Source organism: Streptopelia decaocto (assembly GCF_964273445.1).
Source record: "Streptopelia decaocto genome assembly, chromosome: 4".
In the NCBI taxonomy this organism is placed as follows: domain Eukaryota; kingdom Metazoa; phylum Chordata; class Aves; order Columbiformes; family Columbidae; genus Streptopelia; species Streptopelia decaocto.
In genome coordinates this window covers 32,797,320-32,820,705 of record NC_138658.1, presented here as the reverse complement: position 1 = coordinate 32,820,705, position 23,386 = coordinate 32,797,320, and the positions used below count along the sequence as shown (strand labels likewise).

At 38.7% G+C, this 23,386-nt stretch overlaps 1 protein-coding gene across 1 annotated transcript; it reads left to right on the top strand.

Moving 5' to 3' along the window:
* The first annotated feature begins 4,214 nt into the window (after positions 1 to 4,214).
* PLRG1 (pleiotropic regulator 1) lies at positions 4,215 to 22,612 on the top strand. The gene is made up of 15 exons (XM_082050413.1): positions 4,215 to 4,346; positions 6,588 to 6,694; positions 6,921 to 7,063; positions 7,893 to 7,946; positions 8,609 to 8,702; positions 9,054 to 9,135; positions 9,332 to 9,433; positions 11,641 to 11,733; positions 12,077 to 12,226; positions 12,345 to 12,446; positions 12,964 to 13,066; positions 13,659 to 13,767; positions 16,047 to 16,186; positions 18,524 to 18,717; positions 19,711 to 22,612. The coding sequence occupies exons 1-15, from the start codon at positions 4,338 to 4,340 to the stop codon at positions 19,768 to 19,770; spliced, it is 1,542 nt and encodes a 513-aa protein (XP_081906539.1). The 5' UTR covers positions 4,215 to 4,337; the 3' UTR covers positions 19,771 to 22,612.
* The last annotated feature ends 774 nt before the right edge of the window (positions 22,613 to 23,386 follow it).

Here is a 23,386-nt window from a genome sequence, read left to right as displayed (position 1 = left end):
CCATTTCAAAGACCAGCTGGATGGAGTGGGAGATTTTGTGATAAACATAGATGGGAACAGCTAAAATTGCTTGGTTTAGGCCCTTTTTCCTGTATTTGTGCTGTTGTCAGACTTCTGGTAAACTAAATGGCGATTCCCGAAATATGCAAACTGTTTAACCTGACTGATTTAATTATTAAACAGCTTGGACTGAAATCAGCATGGCTCATGGAGCTCTTCACTAGATTTGACTCCTTACATGAGGATACCACCGACACTATAGGATTTGGAAGAACACAAACTTCTCACCACAGTCATTAAAGAAATCTGCCTACGGCCAAAACTGACATTGTTAACATGTTATTTCCACTTAAAGATGCTAGTCAAGATGTGTTCACTGATTCTGGGCATCTCCCTACCTTAAATCCTGTTTTCCCCCCATGTACCTATGATGGAAGTTCGGTCACCCTCATCTTACATATAATGAAGTGACATAGTGATGCTGAACCCTTACCCAGGGTTTACAGGAGTGGAACTAAAACAAGGTCTCACTAGTCCTGAGATAGGAACTTACCCTTAAATTATCCTGGCTCAGTCCAAGTAAATCTTAATTAAGTGTACATTATTTGTCCTAAATCCATTCTGAAGCCACCACTATGTTCTGCAGTAACTTACGGTGTCCTTCTTCAGACACTAAATACTCTTCACCATGTATGAAGAAGCAGTGACTGTGTTTGTGCAGAGCGTGTCAAGGACTGGATGATGGCAGTTGGTGTGGGGGCCATTGAATCTGCTGCAGAGTCCCAGCATGGGAAAGCCCCAGGCTTCATCTGCCTGCAGATGGGATTTCCCCTTTGAAACTCAGCCTTTGACCCTCCCAGCTCCAATACTCTCCATTGGCTTCCCCAGGAGAGTTCGGTGGTTGTGTCTCCCTGGGAACTTACCAGAAACAACACATGGATGTCATATCACAGCAGGTTTGTGGCTTCATGTCAAATGAGTGGATGCCCCAGGACAGGGACCGTGCAACCACTCATCTGGAAAGTGAGGCCTTGTCTACGCTGCAAAGGTTTTGTCAGGGGAGTTTTATCAGAAAAGAGACAGACAAGCAAACAAACAGTCCAAATCTGGAACTGCAAATGTATATGTATATAGAAAAACATTTTGAAAGCAGAACTTAATCTACATTAGTTAGCATGCTGGTTATGAGATGTGATCTTTCTCTTGTGCCTGCAACCATTACAGTTAGGCTGACAATTTCTAAGAACTGAATGAAGCCTTATGAACAATGAAAACCATGGCTTAAATTTCTTTTAGAAATGCTACCAATGAAGCTTTCTCTTCAAAACAGTGCACCTCATCTTTTTTCCTTCATAGTCCCTCCTCCAACTCATATGGTTAATGAGAAGCTGTTCCCGGACTTGACGTGGTGGTGACACCACAGTGCACCTGCTATTTGGAACTGTAATAATACAACACGGACGGGATTGTGTTCCAGGACATCCCTTTGTACAGTATTTTTGTACTGAAAGGCACTTACGGGCAGAGGTGGATGTGTGTGTTTTTAAGAATGACTATTTGCTTGCTGGCCCCCATGTTTGTTGTGTCGACCTGTGTGCCAGTGGTGCAACCTCTTTACACAAACCCTTGTCGGACGAGTCACGGTCACTGGATCACAGATCTTCAGAGCTGAATGTGCCCCCAAGGCAGTCTTAGGGTGGGGGAACAGAACTTTCGTGGGCCACAACAACCTACAGTGTTTACTAAATTAAATTTTAAAATAGCAGTTGATTTTGAAATGTCCTTTTAAACAACTAGTGGTGTAGTAGTGTCCTACTATGAAAAAAATACTGTAAACTTAAATGTTGACCTCTGGTGAGATGAACATCCTCATTTCTTCCTTTTACTGGTAACAAATATTACTGCAAAGGTTTCTCATAAATGAGAATTAATGCTATCTTCTTGTTCTGGGAGCAAGTAAGTTCTTAAATGTCAACAAGTGGAGCTGTTCACTTTAGCCTTCAAACAGCACTAAAAGCACACACAACCTACCAGTCACCTTCTTTATAACGATAAATAGAAAATTACATAGTTTGTTATTTCCAGAATCGTAGATGTAGCTAACATGCAAGAAGGCATTGAGCAGCTGCATATAACAAAAAAAGTTAATAAAGTGCATATGCTAATTGATACTGCTGAAATGATTTATTGAAGTGCTGGGACTAAATTTCACCTTAGACAAAACCTTTTTTAAAAAATGAAATCATTATAGAGGTTAATTTGTCCTCTGATTTTCTAAAGCATTACAAGGACACCAAGAAGTTAACTGAGATCATTAATTTCTGACGGGAATGTTTACTTGTAAAAAAATGAGAACTACAGGTCTAGGGTGAACACTACTAATAATAGTATTAAACAGCACATAAGAGTGACATTTTCTTACACAATATAAATGGAGAATTTTTTTCCTAGACTGCCATGAACATCCGTACTTCAAATTTGCATTCCTTTAAAAAGGCAATTAAAAAGTCTGATTTCTTTCAACAGACAACAGAAATCAACTGTATCACGATACTTTATATGTTGCTAGAGATTAGCCTTTAAACCATTTCCACGCATCAAATAGACCAGTCACTCAACCAGTCAGTCACTGGACACACATTATGCTGTGTGTAAACTTAAAAGAAAAAAAAAAAAAGCTTGAAATCCCTTGCCTCCAATACCACTTTTAAAATCTTGTGTATCTTCAATCTAACCTCACTAGCTTGGGAGGACGCAACAGATTTGCCCCATTTTGACACACTGCCCTGTGGAGTTTGCACTCTAGCTTGCAAGTTAAGCAAGGACAGATGATGCTCCTGCTCAAGGTGCTGTGCTAACCTTTACTGGAGGCTCTGAAACCGAACAGGGATCCCCAGCATCACCAGTGGGACTACTGAAATAGGTCCTCATGTTAAATGTGGCTGGCTGGCTAGGCTTGAAACCAAGCTGGCAATGTGCCTCTGCCATTAGTGGCATGAAGTAATGGCCATCTCAGCCCCACCTCAACCCCACAGTGGGAGTGGAAGCCACCTGGAGCATATTTCTGGTTATCACTGTGTCTCAAATAACTAAATATAAACCACCAGTACAGCTGCCGGAAACGATCCATCATCTCCAGAAAAAATAAGAGATCGTAATTATGTCAAGCAGGCAACTTGTCTGTCAGAAATAATCCCAGGCTAATGCCATCCTGTGGCTAACAGAGAGAACAGGTTCAAACCAACAGATGTTGCACTGGGTTATTTTTAGCCCAAAACAGTTTGCAAACTGCTCACAGCTCAGGCACACAGACTTACATAGTAAGTGGCTGGTGTAGTGATGAAGAAGAGCAATGTGATGGTGGGGCTGCAAAAGATGTGCGCATCAAATCCCAGCTTTAGACTCAGGAGGACAAGACATCTTGAACTCAAGAGCAGATGAGTGTGTGCGTGAAGAAAGTAGGTAACTATTTGCAATTGTCACATATATTTTGGTTATTCTGCTTATGAAGGCAAGTGAAAAATCTGCCAGAGTATCAGGATAATTTTGAAAATAACCACAACCTCTGCCCTTTTGCAACATGTGCCTTGCCTTGGGGTGCAGGGGTTGCCAGCTTGTTCATGCACAACTTCAGTCTTCATCAAACTAACATCCTGTAGACCTAAACTAAACACACTTTTTTAACCAAAAGGCAGTTAGTTACCAGATAGGACAGTTAACATCTCATATCACACTGTTTTCTCTTGCTTAGAGGCTGAACTTCAGTCCTGGGAGTATTTTTCCACATTCTCCTCATTTGGTGTGGTTCTCTGAATAGGTTTTATCCTTGAGAACTCATGAAGGACACAACACTTAAAAGCTGTAGCTGTTCTTCCCAGAACAATCGCAAAGGCCGAGGATTTCTACAAGAGCAGGCTGAGCAGCGCGTACTCATGCCCTCAGCGCGGGAGCCATTGCCCAGGCGCCATCTCCTCCCTCATCGACCTGGGGCAGATTCAGTAAAGCATCAGGTGCCTTTCGGAAAGCTGAAGATTGCGCTCTTCTGGTCGGTACCCGTCACTGCAGCCCTCTCGTCGCCGGGGACGCCATATGGGGTGACCGCCCCCAAGTGTCCCGCGTGAACACCACCCCCCCAGCCCGACCGCACGCTCTGACAGCGCCTGCGGGCATCGAACCCACAACGACCGGCCCGCCGCCGGGCCCTGTCCCCGCCTCCTTTATCTAACCCGCCCCCCGCGCGCGGCGGCGCATCACTTCCGGTGCGGCGCAGGGCAGGCGCCGGAAGACCCTCCATAGGTGTTGGTGGAGAGCTGTGGCGAAGGGATTTCGCTGGCGCCATGGTGGAGGTGAGCGGTGGGGGTGTGGGGTCGGGCCGGGCCGCCGGTGGGCACCTCGCGTCCTCGCTGCCTCGGCGTTGAGGTGCCCTGGGCGAGACTGGAGAGAGCTGCCTGGGGTGGATCGGGCCTGTGAGGGGGCTGGGCGGGGCGGCGGGGGAAGTCGTGCGCGGGCCGCCGGGCGCCGCACCCCGGGCCCTCACTTCCCCTCTGATAGGAAAGGGCCGCTATGGGGGGTAGAGCACGACGGTTCCTTCGCCTTCCCACCCATGCCGAGTCCGCCCCGGGGCAGTCCCTCAGTTCAAGAAGGAGACAGAACTGCTGGAGAGAGTCCAGCACAGGGCAACGAAGATGATTAAGGGAGTGGAACATCTCCCGTATGAGGGAATGCTGAGGGAGCTGGGTCTCTTTAGCTTGGAGAAGAGGAGACTGAGGGGTGACCTCATTAATGTTTATAAATATGTAAAGGGTGGGTGTCACCAGGATGAAGCCTGGCTCTTCTCGGTGACAACCAATGATAGGACAGGGGGCAATGTCTACAAACTGGAACACAGGAGGTTCCACTTAAATATGAGAAGAAACTTCTTCACAGTGACAGAGCACTGGAACAGGCTGCCCAGGGAGGTTGTGGACTCTCCTTCTCTGCAGACATTCAAAACCCGCCTGGACACCTTCCTGTGTAACCTCATCTAGGTGTTCCTGCTCCGGCAGGGGGGATTGGACTAGATGATCTTTTGAGGTCTCTTCCAATCCCTAACATTCTGTGATTCCCATCAGTCTGAGTGCTGTTGCCTCCGCCTGGCCTGGGCTGTGGTGCAGGTCTGTGTGCTCAGCCTGGGTCTGGAGCAGGAGTCAGCTGCATGTGGCAGCTTTGCTCCGCCAAGCTTATCCTGGATATGGAATTGGTGCTGTGGGCTGGTGGGATGATGCTGTGGTGCCCGACCTCCGGTGACTTAGTGGCTTTGTCAGCTAGTCAAGAAAATGGTAGTTTTCTTATGAGGTCTTGGAAGTAAAGGTGGGGAGAAGGCTACTGGTTTGGTAGGCTGGGGGGTAGTTACTGTGGGGTGAATACTGTGCACTTCTAAAAGCAAGTGTTGTTGTCAGAAACATGGAAAAGACACAAAGACTGCTGCCCAATGTAACAACTACTAGCCATTTTTTACAGAGCAGCATCTGTCAAAAAATATTTGTAGATGTTTCTTCCCTGATGGGGAGGCATTGTGTTATCTGCTACTCGTGTGTTGATTTCAGCAGCTGTTGTTGTTGGATAGTAATTTCCTGCTGCAATTCTTATTTCTCTCTCCAGTTGTATGACATTCTTAACCCAATCCCAAATGCTGTTGGGTGTGGGGTTTGTTGTTTTTTTGGTTTTGTTTGTTTGTTGTTGTTTTTCCCCACTTAATACCTGGAGCTTGCAGGAGCTCACTGAGAGCAAATAACTTTGTGTGTGTGGGACTGAGTTGGAAGGGTAACAGCCACTGCAAAATGGGTTGGTGAGTGGATGACTTCCAGGGCAGGAAAACAGAACCCATGAAGAGCTTAACAGGGAGAGCATCTGTGTAGTGAACCTTAGAGACTGGGCAGATGAGGGATATCCAGTGCTAAAACTTATAAATGTAGCTTCTGGTTTGTTGCCATTGTAGACAGACAGAACAAATACAGTCATGCAGAGAGTTTGGTTTTGTACTTAAGTAAGCAGACTGAGATTTCTAATGATTATTTTGCCCAGTGGAAGGAAAATATTAATAAAAACGTGAATTGTGCTGTTGATAACTTTTATATAAGTTAACAGCTTTTTAATGCTGCTTTTTAGTTCTCAAATGAGATTTTAAGTATGTTTTAATTTTAGTATCAAAAATTATAAAATGAAAACAAGTTGGGTCAGGTTTGATCCCAAGTTTTATCTCAGTAAACTGTGCTGTGGTTATGTAGAGTGCCACTGCACAGAAGCCTGCACGCTCATGGATTTGTCATGTAGATGCCAATGCAGAAAGTTTGATCAAAGTTTTTTGGCTTGCTTTTCAGAGTCTTGTCAGTTTCCAAGAAAGGGAGTGTTATTTTGAGTAAACACTGAATTAAAACAATGAACAGATAAACTTAATTTTTTAGTTTCAAAGAAGAGCGGTGTTTTCTGTGAACTAAATAGTTCTGTATCACCTAACAATACTGAAGTATTAATTGCTACTCAGTTCAATTTATGTTTCCATTTTCAGTGTTTCATTTAGTTATATATTTAAATATTCTTTATTTTAGGAAGTCCAAAAGCATTCTGTGCACACGCTTGTGTTCAGATCTTTGAAGAGAACCCATGATATGTTTGTAGCTGATAATGCCAAGCCAATCCTGTTAGATGAAGAAAGGTAAGTACTGCAATCAGTACTGGTATGCCTCAAAGTTTTAAATTATGTTAGTGATAGCTCCATTCAAGTCAGAAGTTCATATGTTTTTGTACAGTTAACAGTGTTGTTTTGAAAAAAAAATACTAGAATTGTCAAGTCACATAAAACCTTCTCTAAAAGATTTCAAAACTTGAAAACAATTCAGAAATAGGGGTTTAATCAGTAGTTTGCTTTATTCTTTCAACAGTCACAAAGTAAAGATGGCAGTCAAGCTGCGTACAGAGTATGGCTCAGTGTTGCATATGCCTACTCTTAAAGAAAACTTGAGGGAGAAAGGAGGTCCAAACACCGGGGATCCTTATGGACACAAACAGTATCCTGGAAATCAAGGTTAGTTTACTCGTGGTGCTGTATTTTTCCTTTCTTTTGTGACAGTCTCACTGATGAAAAATCTGAAGAATGCAGTCCAATGTTGATCCATTGGAGATAGATGGAAATCAAAATACCATTTTTCATACATTTTTCAGACTTCCTTTAGCTATGCAACTATTAAACCAGAAAACTTAAAAAAACAAAACAAAACACAACTGGGGTTTTATTCAGCCTGTGTTTGGTTATATATCAACTGTGTATTTATTAAGTAGATCACATATAGAAACTTCTAAAGAATGTCAAATGCCACCTTATTTTAGTTGAGATTTTTTTTTCCCATTGTACTTTATTTGGAAGTATTCTGAGAGTAGAAGATGTTGTCTTGTTTGGGTTTTTTTGTTTGTTTGGTTTGTTTTTTTTTTTTTTTAGGAAGAAAATAACCTTTTTCTCTTCTGATACCTCACACAATCAATTGTCTTGAGTAGTTTAGGTTCCAGACACCACTGCTATTTGTGTACTTGAATCCTTTTCCATGATAACAACTTCAAAAGGCGTCTTTGGCAGTCTGAAGATTTTTATCTTGAGAGAGAGTTCCTCTTGATAAAAAGTGGCGTCACCATTTTAGAAGCGTTATTTTTACTCTTGAGTTTAAGAAAACTGAGGTAACCAGAACAGATCAAATTAGTGAAAATAAGAAATGTCCAAATATAGAACATTAGCAGGAGAAACCAGTGATCACTTCTATGTATGACCTGCTCTCTTTTCCTGTATTTCCTGTTTGAAATACATCCTTTGCAGTGCAATATAAAATGTGTAATCGTTAATATGTCATTCTCTTGCTCTTTAGGAGAAGAACTTGAGTATATGATAACTGGTACACATCCATACCCACCTGGTCCCGGTAAGTAAAATTCTCTGAGTGCTTGCATGGGATTTTTGCCTTCTTGTAAGAACTAGACATCATACTTGCTGGAGCAGGCTTCCCGTCGCCATAAATCCTTAGCTGACAGTAGTGAGAAATGCCATTGAAATCTTTAATAACATTGATGCAGGGAGTTTTGTGGCTGATAAGTGTTCTGGGATAAACTGCACTAAAGGATCTAAGTTAGCAAATACTTCTCAATATCGTGTTATTTTTGTGATGTTTGGATTTCCCTAGTAGTTGAAACTGAATTGAAAAAAAAAAGAGGACTGCTGCTCCCAGTTAAGGCTTTTTTTTTTGTTTCCAATGACAGAATTGTACCATTTTCTGCTCTAGAAATTGTGTACCTATATATATAGTAGAATCAAAATGGAAAGGATTTGGGCCAAAATAAAAATTTCAGTACATTTGACTTGCACATGAAAAATGATGTCACTGAATGATGGCATTTAATATTACAGGGTTGTGACGAGTCCTTGTTCACAGGTGTATGTGTATATATGTGTTTGAATAATATACTTGTCTGGATTTTATTTCTAACAAAATTGTCTTTGCGGTAGTTTTTGGTTTGTGGTGGGGCTTTTTATTTGTTTATTTCAATTTAATTTTATTTATTTATTTTTTTTTTTTTTCACTCCAAGGTGTGGCTCTAACAGCAGATACTAAGGTCCAGAGGATGCCAAGTGAATCTGCAGCACAATCCTTAGCAGTAGCACTTCCTGCTTCTCAGTCCAGGTACTGCTGTGTTACCTCATTAACACTTTGTTCAGTGTGGTCAGGCATAATTTTTCTGTACATGTGTGTTTTGTTCTTTTTTTTTTCCTTGGCTGTCATGAGAGATAGTGGGCAGAAGATGGAACAAGGGAAATTCTGTTTAGATACAAGAGGAAAAAGTAGGGCTTGCTTTGTGATTGTCTTTTACCTTGAGGTGGTCAGGCACTGGAACAGGTTGCCCAGAGAAGTTGTGGAGTCTCCATCCTTAGAGATATACAGCACTGGACTGGATGCCACCTTGTGATACCTTATCACTTACTTAGTGAAAGACAAAGCTAATGCCAATCCATCAACCATTCTTGTTCAACCTAGGCTGGATGCAAATCGGACAGCTGCTGGTGTGGGTGATATTTACAGGCACGCTGGAATACCTGAACGTTCACAGCCTCCTGGGGTGAGTTTGTTGCATGTCTGATGTGGCCAGTACATAGTGTTCACCAGATTGCTTCTGGATTCATTTGTGTGTTGTGTGGAGATCTCCTGACTGACTACATTTAATCATTGTTCAGATGTCGGAGCAAGAAAGCTTTAGGTTTTAGGCAAAGAGGTGAGTTGTAAAGTATGATAATAACCTTCCTTTAAACCTACAGGCTATGGTGGAAGCTGGTGGAAACAAAAATTCTGCACTAATGGCAAAGAAGGCTCCAACCATGCCCAAACCTCAGTGGCATCCACCTTGGAAACTGTACAGAGTAAGTTACAGATGTGTGACATAAACACGCATGTGAAAGTAAATGAATGCATTATGTTACATAAAGACCTCACAGCATAATCAAATTAAAAGTGATCACAAATAAGTTTTATATGCACACACTCTTCTTAAATAGCAAAGATTGGATTACAAACATTTTTCTTTCTATTTAGCAAAACGATTTGTGAATATTATTGATTTTACTCTTTTGTTTATGTAGGTTTAGCTGTGTTATGATAAATTAGAGTTGTTTTTTTGTTTTCTAGTCAGATTATTTGGTAGAGGAACTCAAAGGCAAGGTGCAGAATTTGATACTAATAGTATGTTAAAGAAATACTCTAGCAATGTTAACATAATGAAATTGTCTCTAAAAGGTAGTCAGTGTCTGAGTCAGCCACACATCTTTTACTTGCTGTGAAAGTGGGGAAAAAAAAGCTGAAAACTTTAATCACAAGTTATCTTTGCAGTTCAGATTCCTTGACTTCTAGTTGTGTTTTTGAATTATTCTGATTTGCCGTTTAATTTTCTTAAGCACTAATAATAGCCTTTCTCCCAAAATCTCATATCATCTTTAAAAAAATTTGGCAATGTGAATGACAGGGTAGCTGAGTTGAACAGAAAATCTCTAAGCATATGTATTAGTTCAGATGTCTTTAACTTTTCAGGTGCATCTGTTTGCATGTGTACATGTATGTTTTTCTAAGGGCTGATTCTTACTATGAAATTTAAGCAATTTTATATTTTGTATGAGAAGGGGTGAATATTATGTAATGTCAGGCTTTCCTGATATTTAAAAATCTCATGCTCTGGTACCAGAATTGTATTGTTTTAGTGCTGTTCATCTAAATATAGCACCACATGTAGCCATTTAGATTTTCGGAAGAGTCCTGTGTGCTGCATTAGTCATAAATCTTAAGGCTAATCTTAAAGTAGTTTTTTAAAAAACACATGAGCTCAAAAGGATATATACGTTTTTTTAAATACAGCACTATTAGAATGTGTTCTTCATAAAATATAGAGCAGATGTAATCTGAAAAAAAAAGTCAACAAAATAAACCTATGAGAGATTTAAGGTAAACAAATGAAAAATACTTATTAGGAGCACTTGCTTTTCAGAGAGAGAATGTAAATACAGTTCAAGTCACTGTACTAATTCTATGTGTCAGCAGTTTTAGTGGAGATTTGCTGTCAAAATCCTTGCACAACAGGACAAAAGCTTGTTCAGGCAACTCAGAAGTAGAAACACAGCTGGAACACCAGATGTGGATTTCATCTTACCTGTTGCTTAAGATCTACATTTCAACTGGTCTTCCAAAGCTTGGTTTGAGGCCATTTGTGAAAAATGGGGAATTAAAATAGGCCAGATAACTTATTCCTTGGATTTCTGCCCTGGAAATGCCAGTTTCTAGGCCTAGACTATGAAGTAATCAAGATAGCCACCTCAAATGTATGTGGCCGTGGTCTCGTCTAGTCAGAAGAATCCACTTTGGCTTTCCAAAGTATTTTTGCCTTTTTTCTGCCTAAGAACTTTTTGTGTGTTGTAGGTTTTTTTTAAATGAGCTGTATGACAGTACATGAAGTATGACATCCAGTGAAAACAACTGGGTGGTTTGATTTTAGCTGTCTGACTTTGGAGAAATTGGAGAAATGGAAAAGCTGCTGTATGCAAGCTTTCCTTGTGAGATCCATCTCCAGTATTTTGTTGCCAGAAAGTTTCCAACATACTTACATTACTTCTTATTTGGGGAAAAGGAGGTGGTGGCGTGCTTTTACAGCTAGATATTCTATGGCAATGTGATTTAATAACCATGATTTTATATAATTGTTCTTTAACTATGATTATATAAGCACTATACAGCAGCATAAGGAACTTGTGCCTTAAATACAGTCTTTTCTCTGCAAAGCCTCAAACGTTGAACCACAGAGTTATGGACTCTTGAAGGATTTGAAAAAGTGCTTATAGGAGCAGGGTCTTTCTTTACTGCAAGGTCCCCAAGTCTAGTGTGTGACATGAGTTTCTAGTAGTCTCTTCATTTAACTAAGGTAGAATTCAGGCTCTCTTCAGATATAATTTCACATTTCACCTTTTTGGGAAGCATGTGTTTCTTGGTGAATGATAACAAATTCCAGTGATGGAGAATGAAAATTATGTTGAGATATGTATGTGTATTTTTTCTGATTTAGAAAAACTTCTGTTTTTTTCTAAAGGTTATCAGTGGTCACCTGGGGTGGGTGAGATGTATTGCAGTAGAACCCGGGAATCAGTGGTTTGTCACTGGCTCTGCTGACAGAACTATAAAGGTAAGAGATTGGAAGAAATCACTGACAAAGTTTGGGAGGATGATTTTTTTTGTTGTTCTCTTATTTTAAAAGCCTTCAGCCCTTGGAAACCATTTCTTAGTTACTACTTGCAGAATAATGAACTGCAGAACATTTTTTCTTTTATTACCTACTCATAAAGGATTTGTGGAGTGTTACTTCTTGATATTTCATTTATTGTATAGTAATACCTGGAGAGCAAATGTTGGTGTTACTATAATTTTTAACTTAAAATGCAGCAGTATCAATTACATCTGGGCTGTCTACCCAGACTATCACTGTGTAGTTTTTACCTGTCTACCTCAAAATACCTATTTTGATGCAGATTTGGGACCTTGCTAGTGGCAAATTGAAGTTGTCTTTGACGGGACACATCAGTACTGTACGAGGGGTGATAGTAAGTGCAAGAAGTCCGTACCTCTTCTCTTGTGGAGAAGACAAACAAGTGAAATGCTGGGATCTTGAATACAATAAGGTGAGCTGTAGTTTGTTTAATTGGAATTAATTGGTGGCGGCAAAAATAAAAATCAAAGCATTTAGAGTATTATTTCAAATATCCAGTTAAAGTGTGTGTACTTTTTTTATTCATCTAGGTTATCAGACATTACCATGGTCATCTCAGTGCTGTCTATGGTTTAGACTTGCATCCAACAATTGATGTACTGGTAACATGTAGCAGAGATTCAACAGCACGCGTAAGTATAACATTGTTACATTTTAACATCTTGATATGTCAGTGTGTTTCAGCATCTTCCATTTGTAAAAGTGAATGCTTACCAAAGTTAACAGTAATCAAGATGAAAATAATAATTTATGCTTATGTTAGCTTTGTCTTCCATTATGGATAAAACTGAAGCCTGAATACACAAAAATGCAGTATCATGTCAGGAGAATGTTTTATTTCTTAATTTGGTAGATAGACTACGTGGTGTATATATAGGATCACTTAGTATTTAGAAGATGGTATGGTTTTAAAGTGACTTTAAATTATCTGTTTGTTTAGAAATTCATTAGCAGGCTCACTGCTCCCCTTTACATTGGCCAGCTGAGGCAGTTGTGTGATGAATTGTTGGATGAAAAATAAAACCTAAATGCCATTGTTTGATCTGAGGAACCATGGTTAAGAATTCATGTAATCAATGACAATGCCTAAAATATATTGAGTATGCACCTGTTATTGACCTTGGTGACATATTTACTGTGAATTCATAGATTTGGGATGTGAGGACGAAAGCCAGTGTGCACACACTATCAGGACACACAAATGCAGTAGCAACAGTGAAATGCCAAGCTGCAGAACCACAGATTATTACAGGTATAGTGGGCATGGCTTCTCAAGTAACGTGATTGAAAAACCTAATCCTGAATGTATTTGTTTGGTAATTATGTGAGGTTCGTCATGTTATCTTTGTTAATTTAATCAATGTCTCTTATTAGTTTTCTGTTGAAAATAGACCATTCAATTATTATTTCATGCTATTCATGGTATGTTTAAGCAAATATAGCTATGTGTTGTTTGAACATTTTTCTGCACCACTTTAGTTTCTGGTGTTCACATTTTTTGTTGTAATATGTATTGAGACTTGCATTTTCTGTGATATTTCACAGTTCCCCCCAATTCAGTTAAGAAGTGTCTAGTACTATGGTTAAATATAAACTTCATCTTCTTTCCCATTATGTCAAAATCTAGCTTTGCTGTGTAACTACTTAGTTCTCAAATTTCAAACTGTGTAAAAAGACAGATATAACTCGGAATCTTTCTCTTCTGAGGTGTCATTAGTATAATATTTTTGTAACAAGCAGAATATTTTTCTGTTTCACATATAAAGTCTTGGCTGCCCTATCAAAATAATAACAATGATAGCATGAACATGATGGTTTCTACTATTTTTTAATTTTCATTGTAGGCAGTCATGATACTACCATACGGCTGTGGGATTTAGTGGCAGGAAAAACGCGTGTTACTTTAACAAATCACAAGAAATCTGTAAGAGCAGTAGTGTTACATCCGAGACAGTAAGTTTTCCTCATTCTTTTATACCTTCACAGTTCATGACTTTGGGTGGTAACATAAAGCCAACGTGAGTGATGGTTTAGAATGGTAGGACATAATAATGTGAAAAACTAATGAGCTTAGGCGGGGAAAAATGTAATGAAATATAACAAGGGGAAGTGTAGAATATTGCATCTGGGTAGGAACAACGCCAGGTTCCAGTATAAGTTGGGGAATGACCTATTAGAGAGCAGTGTAGCGGAAAGGGACCTGGGGGTCCTGCTGGACAGCAGGATGACCATGAGCCAGCACTGTGCCCTTGTGGCCAGGAAGGCCAATGGCATTCTAGGGTGTATTAGAAGGGCGGTGGTTAGTAGGTCCAGAGAGGTTCTCCTTCCCCTCTACTCTGCCCTGGTGAGACCACACCTGGAATATTGTGTCCAGTTCTGGGCCCCTCAGTTCAAGAAGAACAGGGAACTGCTGGAGAATGTCCAGCACAGGGCAATGAAGATGATTAAGGGAGAGGAACATCTCCCTTATGAGGAAAGGCTGAGGGAGCTGGGTCTCTTTAGCTTGGAGAGGAGGAGACTGAGGGGTGACCTTATTAGTGTTTACAAGTATATAAAGGGTGAGTGTCACGAGGATGGAGCCAGGCTCTTCTCGGTGACAACCAACGGTAGGACAATGTGTAATGGGTTCAAACTGGAACACAAGAGGTTCCACTTAAATTTGAGAAGAAACTTGTCAGTGAGGGTAACAGGACACTGGAACAGGCTGCCCAGGGGGATTGTGGAGTCTCCTTCTCTGGAAACATTCAAAATCTGCCTGGACACCTTCCTGTGTAACCTCATCTAGGTGTTCCTGCTCCAGCAGGGGGATCGGACTAGATGATCTTTTGAGGTCCCTTCCAATCCCTAACATTCTGTGATTCTGTGAAAATGCTGTAAAAATCTACGTATCAGTTTTCAAATACTTTCACTGCTCTGTGCTACCACGGTGTTGGCACTGGCATGCATTAGCAATCCTGAGAATGTCTTAGACCCCACGGAGTTATGTATGTGCTTTTGATGCAGTCCTCGAGAAATCAGTGACACTGGGATTTGTAAGGCTAATAATAAATATGTAACTGAATGATTGTTAGAAGAAAGTGATGTAGTTTTGTAAAAGGTTATGCGTGTGAATAAATGCTGAAGGATTACTACAAAGGATTTTTTTAATATTGGCTTCACTGCACAAGACACTTCAGTCTAACTGGTTTTGAAAAGAAACTTCTTGTGAGTGTTTCATCTTTGAAGGTGGATGTTGTTGGAAGTGCTCTGAATTTAGATACTATATTTTGATGCATCAACAGTTGCCCATTTGGATAACTCCCCATTAAAACAATGGAGAAGGGGATTTCACATAGAACTGTGGTACTGCTATACCTTCAGTATTTTAAAACGAAATTTTTTCAGTGCACAAATTCAGAGTATTTGACATGAATTAATTCTCATCCAGTCTGTGTGTTTGAAAAATTACAAAAATTTCATGCTATACTTGTTAGCTGTAGCAAAGAAAAACTCTATTTTTACTTACATTCTGCAAAAAAACCCCTCAAGTTTCAGATTCATTGATCATATCTCTTTGAAAAAAATAGTTGAAGTGTTTTTATCAAGCAGTATCAGCCTAATATTTTTATATTTCAGTATTTCTATTTTTTTGAGATTACAGATTTTTTTCATAATCTGTTTTGTTATTGAAGATTCTATTAAACAGACAGCAAATTGCTTAGATGTTGTGGCTTTTATGTGCTATCCCAATAACTTGGTTTGCACATGTTAAAATGAGGGAATTGATTATTTTAATGTAACTCAGTAAAACAAATTATCTTTTGTAGTTCACTTTTTTGCAGTGCTTTTTTCTTGGTTGTGTTGTTTTGGAGGACTATCCAATACTGCATTTATTGTTCTGTGTCTTTTCCCCCCTACTCCGATACCTTTGCTGATGATGCCCTTACACCTGAAAATTTGCTAGAATAGCAACTGACAGGAACTTAATGTGCACTTTCCATCTTTGTTTGCATATTAGCATTCTATACAGCATAGGATTTATAAAGTTCAGGTAGTTTATGGGAAAGAAAGAAAACAATAGGGAAAGGTGATTCATTACTTCATCAAATGCTTCATTCTATGTGAAGTTAAAATGCCAGAAAAGCAGTTTTAGTGTTAAGTAACTTTGCAACTAGCAGATAACAAAAGTTTCAATGAAGGATGTTTGCTATGGCTATTTTGAGCTTCAATATACTATGCTTATTTTCTTTCAGTTACACATTTGCATCTGGTTCACCAGATAATATTAAACAGTGGAAATTCCCAGATGGAAACTTCATTCAGAACCTCTCTGGTCACAATGCTATTATCAACACACTGGCTGTAAATTCTGATGGCGTTCTGGTCTCCGGAGGTAAAAATGAGAAATACATGTTCATATTTCCCCTCTCCACTCCCCCACATATATTTGGCTAGAGGTCCTTAAACAAAGGTGCTTGCTGAGCTCTCTTTTACCTGAGGCTATAAACCTGCTACAGCATACAGCTTAATTTTATAGCGAGTATGGTTGGTTCTGTTTTCTTGGATGTTGTTGAGCTCCATGCACAAAAATGTATTTGGAACATATTTTAATCTGCAGCAGGGAAGAGGTTTCCTCTTCTCAGCAGGCTGCTGCCACAAGGCTCCTGAGTCCATCCTCTGTGATCTCTTGAGCCTGAATCAAAAGTTTCAAGAATTTAATAGTCATCTGATACATTAGAGTATTGTTAGTGCTGCGTGAACCCCCAAAGTCTTTGAACTACTAGTTTGTATTCATGTATCTGTGTCATGGGGGTGGGAGGAGAAACCCGAATGCTGTATCTGATCATGAATAATTTCAGGTAAGAAAATTTATTTCATAATGCGGGTAGGATTTTTCTATATATTAGTTACACAAGCACTGTAATAAAAATATTTTGGTGGAAGTATGTGCTACTAAAACCATTATCTCTGATGTTTCTGAGAGTTCTGTGTATAAGACAAAGGATATAAGTAGACCATTTTAGTGACAAGCTTTTTTGAAAGTAGCTTCTGGAAATCCCAGCTGAAAACAGATTTTTTTGTTAAGGCATTGTGTCTATATAGTGGGGAGATAAGTGTGTTTTTAATCTAGATGCTGTTGTAAACAGGAAATCAGTACATAGTGTGGAAAAAAGAAGTGCTGATTTTATGGCTTGAGAGCTGAGCTCTAGAGAAACAGTCCAAGATTGCATCGAAAAGAGAGTTAAAGCAGGAGGTTAAACCCAAATCTCGGAGGTCCTAGACCAGATGCTTAATCATGAGATGGTCCTGAGAGAGCTCTAGCAGTCAGAGGAAAGTGAATTAATAGGCTAGACTGTTTTGTTCCACATAACTTGCAGAGCCTGAGTTTTCAGCTTTTGGTTTCCTTGTCTAATCTTTTGGGTAGTTGCGAACAAGGATGGGACTCAATTCACAATATCACATATGATAAGACAGTTTAAGATGGGTTCCACGAATTTGCAGAAGCAGATACTTATGAAAAACATATCTGTATTTGTAACCAGAGCATAACAAAAAAAAGTAACAGTTAAGTTACACTTTGGAACCCTGAAATGTGTTTGATCCCAAGTGTTCTTGGTCCCATTGATACAGTATGTCCTGTAGGCTTGGGATGTGGAGTGAGATGGAAATGTGCTAAGCAGGAGTTGGAAGATAGCTAATTATATTGTCAGCTTACCCTGGTTATGTTTTCAGGTACTTATAAAGGAGGCCCTTGGTTTTAAAATATGGGTAATCTCTCTTTGACAACTGGCACATTCATAGTGAGAGCAAGAACTTGACAAAATACAGGACTGGGCTAATATTTCATCCTTTATTGTTTTGAAGACACTTCTAGAAGGTCTTTGTAGGACTGTTTTGTGTTAGTCATAGTTGAGGCTTTATAAGACCTTGTCCCTTGTCCACCAAAATCCCCCTATTGTTTCATTAATGTTATTTGTGGCTTTTTAAAAAATAAAATTTGAATATTTATTCCCCTGCTTTACATCCTTGCGCTATCTACAGCAACTTCAAAGAAGTCGATGCTGAATTAAAATAAGTTGAGGTTACCTTGGAGTATTTTCCTGCAGAAACATCCTTTGTGAAGCATCTAGATTTCTTGTCTAGCTGGCAGCTGTGAATAGTTTTTTAATAGATGTGTTTTGGCTATGCAATGCTTTGGAGGTGGTTGTTTTTTGTAACTGAAAAATTGCTTTGAGAGCATTCTTCTGAATAGAGAGTTCAGATTGCTGTGAATACCCTGTGACTGATGCTGGTAGCAGTAATACCGACAGTGGTTTAAACTGTATTTGAAATAAAACTTCTGCAAACATTAAGCCCATATCCCATTACAGACTTCTGATGTCTGTCATCTGTTTGACAGGATGGTGCCTCTTCATTCAGCTTTAGTGGAGCTGCTGAACAGGGAGCTTGGTATTCAGAATGCTAGTCCTGACTGTGCTTCCAAAGCAACTTGCTGCAGTTGCCTTGTGATGTGGTGTATCGTCTCCCTGGGTTGTCTGATGCAAAGCTGAATGAGATTCTGAGGAAGCTTCCATCAGCCTTCTTAAACAATACTTTGTAGTGTATACTGAGTTACTCTACATGACGATTACAGCTGATGTATACCTGATGTTGTTCATTATAGTGTTTTTAGAAAACTCATAGAAATTAACTGGTTAAAATAGTAACTATGTTTGTTTGTTTGTTTTAGCTGATAATGGTACTATGCATCTTTGGGACTGGAGAACCGGATACAATTTCCAGAGAGTACATGCAGCTGTGCAGCCAGGCTCTTTGGACAGTGAATCAGGAATATTTGCTTGTGTTTTTGACCAGTCAGAAAGCAGATTGCTAACAGCTGAAGCTGATAAAACCATTAAAGTATACAAAGAAGATGATACTGCAGTATGTCAAAGTGTTTTTTTAATGTCTTTTCATGAAATAAAATTTCAAGGAAATGTTACACGTATCAGTAAGGGACATGCACAGACTTGTGTAATCCATTTTATTGAAGCTTGAAAGCAATGTTTATGCATAATAAGAGGACAGCAGCGAGTTTCTGCACTTCTGATTTCTTATTAACTGCTATAGTACAAATAAGTGTCAGGTTTATCAAGCCTTCTGCAAAAGTTCTTTGTGGTAAATTTTGGAGAAATCTTAATAGAGTAATGTACATTGTGTTTTGAAGACAGAAGAAAACTGTGTGTGGTTGTATTGATTAAAATGTGGGAATTAGCAAAAAGATTAAATTTTAAGTATTTATTGTACTTCTGAATATGATCTAGGTTAATCATTTTGCTTGACAGTTTTTAGAAGTCAGAGTAAATAACTTATTTTCAAACTCTTTTTCTCAAATCTGTATCCACTTACTAATGGAGAAGACATTAAATAAATTATTGTATAGTTTATTGGAGTATGTCTTCAATATAAAGAATAGCAGACTTTTTATTAAACCTTGGGATTTTTCTGTTAATTAGACTTGGAGCAACTCTTAGTTGGTTATCCATTTTGCAGTTGGACAAACTGTAAGACTCTGTGGCATCTGCCAGTACTCATCTAGATATTGCTGGAAGGACTGTCTCTGGAATTCCTGTTCCTGAGCTTTGATCAGTGCAATGTTGTTTCTGAAATGCCGTTGGCAACCTGATGTTTGTCCTTGTTGGGAAAAAAACAAACAAACCAACCCCAACACAACAAGACTTATCACGTACTTCAGACAGTGGGGTGATATAAAAATTAATTTGGGTAAATTAATTACATAGTAGATTAGGTAATTATAATGTTACATATGAAGTAGAGTATATATACTATGTGAGTAATATTTTAAACTAAATCCTAATTACAGTTGAATGTAAAGTTACAAATAATGCTTACGGGATTTTTCTTTTTTCCCTTTAGACTGAAGAAACTCATCCTGTCAGCTGGAAACCAGAAATTATCAAGAGAAAGCGATTCTGAGGCAGCAACATACTCTCTAATTTTGTTTTGGCTTTCCAGAGAGCATTCAGTCACATTCTGTTCTACCTAGAACAACAGAGCAGGAAGTCCACCAAGTCATTGCTGTTTCAACATGTTTTATAATAAATTGTATTTCTCTTTCCTTTTGTCTTTTTTTGGTGTGATCCCAGCAAACCAGTTGCAGCTGTTAACTTTCTCTTTGTGGAGCATGTGTAGTTCATGACAAGGATAGATGTGTGTGTGTGTAGTTAATTTTCTATATGAATCTATTGAGTGTAAGTCTAAAAATACTTTGAGCCAGGTTTTCTGAAAGACCCTTCCTTGAGTCCAAAACTTAATTGCAAATTTATGCGTAGAAGCCATCTACTGCAAATTTCCTGAGTGACACTTTTAGATTTTAGACCAGTATTGCTTACTGTACATATGCTAAGTATATACTGTAGTGGAACAGTATATATACTAAATTACAGAGTAATAATCAAGAAAGAAGCAGGACAATATAATAATAATAATATAGTTTGCTTTATAAACACGGCCACTGGGTGTAGCTGCTATTGCTGTCATTGAATGAAATGGATCTTCAAAGTGCTTCTTTCCGTAGGAGAGCTTTCATACGTAACTACTCAGAGTGGACCTTCTATAGCAAGGACCACTGCAGATCATATTGTTCACAGTCATTACAGGGTTAGGACGAGTGGACCTTCTTTGTAAATCACCTGTTTGCTTTTTCCAGTTATCCAAAGCATAGATGACAGAGTACAGCAAACTTTTAAAACTGAGTTCTAAGAAGAAAAGCTTTTAAGTCATTCCAGCCTTAATTTTACATGTTATCTCCCCGTGATCTTATGAAGGAAGTTAAAATAAATAAAAAAGTATTTCTGAATGATAATTTGTACACCTGAAGGGACACATCTTTCATTGTGTTTACAAACAGTCATGTAACAAGCAGTAAACATGTAATCCTCCTTGCTACAGCTTATCTCTGCTGTCTGAGCTCCTCTGAAGCGCTTTCTATTCACAGGGGAAGAAATTAGTGAAGTAATCGAGCTGTTCAGCTGTTGGCAACTTTGCCAGCCCTGCTGGTACCTGCAGTGGCAAGTGCCATGCTGGGTAGATGCTGAGAATGGTTCTGTGGCCACAGCAGTGATACTAAGCAGTTCACAATGACTCTTCTCTGCCAGTCTGACTTTTTCCAAATCTGGGATTTATGTTGGAGAAATGACAGTTACTTGCAATGTAACTTTAAAAAGCTAGTAAAACTAAGTGTTGTTTATATTATGAGAATTTGTCTTGTCTTTTATGATGCACAGGAGGTCTTGTATTTATAATTTGAATGTTTGGCAATGTTGTTTTAAGGGAGTCTCTGCTGCATAAATAGCTGAATTTTGGCTTAGAGCTATTGTCTGAAGAGTCCTCAAAAAAAAGGGAGGGGATTACTTGGTATTTGCAAGTTAAACAATTTTTATTTAGATGGTAATTTGAATTTTCTAGATTTTTATTGCAGCTGTTTTCATTTTAACTAACATAACAGGAAAATTACAGGTTGTGGCTTATGCACGTTTTATACTGCTGCTAATGCTTCATTCCAGAAATTGATGAAGTATTGGTGTTATGTAGAATGTTTTTGCTCACAGGGAAATCCTCTGTAGGAAACCAGAGTAGAGATTAATGACTTGAAAAAAGGGGTGGGATTTTTTTTCTTGATCATGTGGTTGGTTTGTTTTTTAATGTCTATTTCTTTTGATAATTTGGAATTGGGAAGGGGAAATTAGCAGTTTTGGCTCACAGTTCTAGCACTTTTTCTCTGTATTGGAACTTACCTTTAAAAACTGCATTTATTCCATTGTTTATCACTTTGAAGACAGATCAGAAGGTCTCCTGCAGAGCCTGTGTTTCTTCCCTGGACTTCTACAGGAATCAGTTAGCATGGCGTAGTTGTTGCCAGGGCATTCTTTTTGTGCCCTGAGTAAAGATTTGGTTTGCAAATTAAAGGCTGCACACTATTATTTGGAATAATACTACTTTTTTGGCTCTATGTATGCTGTGCCAGTTCTAAGTGTGGGTTTTTTTCTTTTTTTTTGGTTGTAATTATTTTCTTTAGCACTCGATTTGCATGTTCATTTCCTTCCTAGCAGTTTTTTCTTCCACTAGACAGTAATGTGTGATCACACAAACTTCTATAAGTAGTATTTGTGACACATGAAGACTATGAGATTTCATTTAAACGCTTCTCTAGTGCAAAGTAAGCCTAGATAGTGAGTTGTCATACACACAGATCTGATTGTGTGGGATATACAGTGACATTAGATTTGTCCATGGAAGTCATAAGGTGAAGCAAAAGAGGAGCATCTGGTCCATTGGATGTTTTTTCCATGCCTTTGGAAAGTGTCACACTGCAGTGTCAGTTAAAGCAATCTTGAATGGGACTCTAATCTCAGAAAATAAGTATTGTTACTTATTTCATAAAATTTGATGTCTGCTGTGTATGATCAAATCACACACATTTCTACCACAAGTTTTGTTTTATACTGTACATAATTGCAGAGAAGTAAGAAAATGGTTTTTGATTGCAGCATAATTCAAAAAATCGTAATTGGTAAAAGTGATAAATTTTAAGATCACTGCTGTACAGTAAAGCATACAATGTAAGCTATGCGGCTAGAATGCTGTCATTTGGTGGCAGCATGGAAGTTGTGCAGAACAGTATGTCTTTGGTAATTTAAAGGCTTACAGAAGTAAATCTTTAATAGCCAGTTTATTTTTAGTCCTGTTATATAAGAATTAAAGTGCTATGCCCAATTTAAGTGACAGCATGTTAGCCATCAATAAAACCTTCAATGCTGTATGGCTTCATGTCTTTTTTTATTCTGTTTTGGGTTTTGTAGTAAGAAGGACAAAAAAACCCTATATATTGAACATTAAAATAGTTTAGGATTAAAATTTATGACTGTATCCCATAGTAGCAAATATTTCTGCAGATCAGCTGTAATGGAGAAAGCACTGATGGCTCTCTTATGAAAAGCTTCCTGTCTGTGTGAAGGGATTAGCAAAACAAATGCAAAACTGTCCATGAATTTTCTCTAGTGTGTTTAAACAACCAACCAACCCTCCAAAAAAACAAAAACACATTGAAACCTCTATGGAGTTAAGTATGAAGTCTAGGACAGGTTCTGGATGGGAGCTGTATGGTTGGAAAAAAGCTTAAGAGTTAAACTATTTTTGATATGTCTTACTGGAAACAAATTAAAGGGTTATTTCTGTCTGTGGCACGTAACTGAAAATCTGGTCACAATGAAATCAATGAGAGTTTTATCACTGATTTTTGAAGTCAATTCAGTGGGGTGTTCTGCTGTTTGGGTTTGTTTTGTTTGTTTTTTCTCAAGTGAATTGGAAAAACTTATCAGTCTCACACATCATTTAGGTAAGTGTATTTTTTTTGTGCACAAGATGCATCATTCTTTTTTAGATGAGGCTTCTAAATTTTTATACATACACCTAAGAAAATGGGGAGGATTTGGAAATCAGTGAATGCCAGTAATCCTGATCAGCTGGGGCGGGGGGAGGGAAGTCAACCTGCAATTTTGTTCTGTAAAATTTAACACAAGATTAGCAGGAC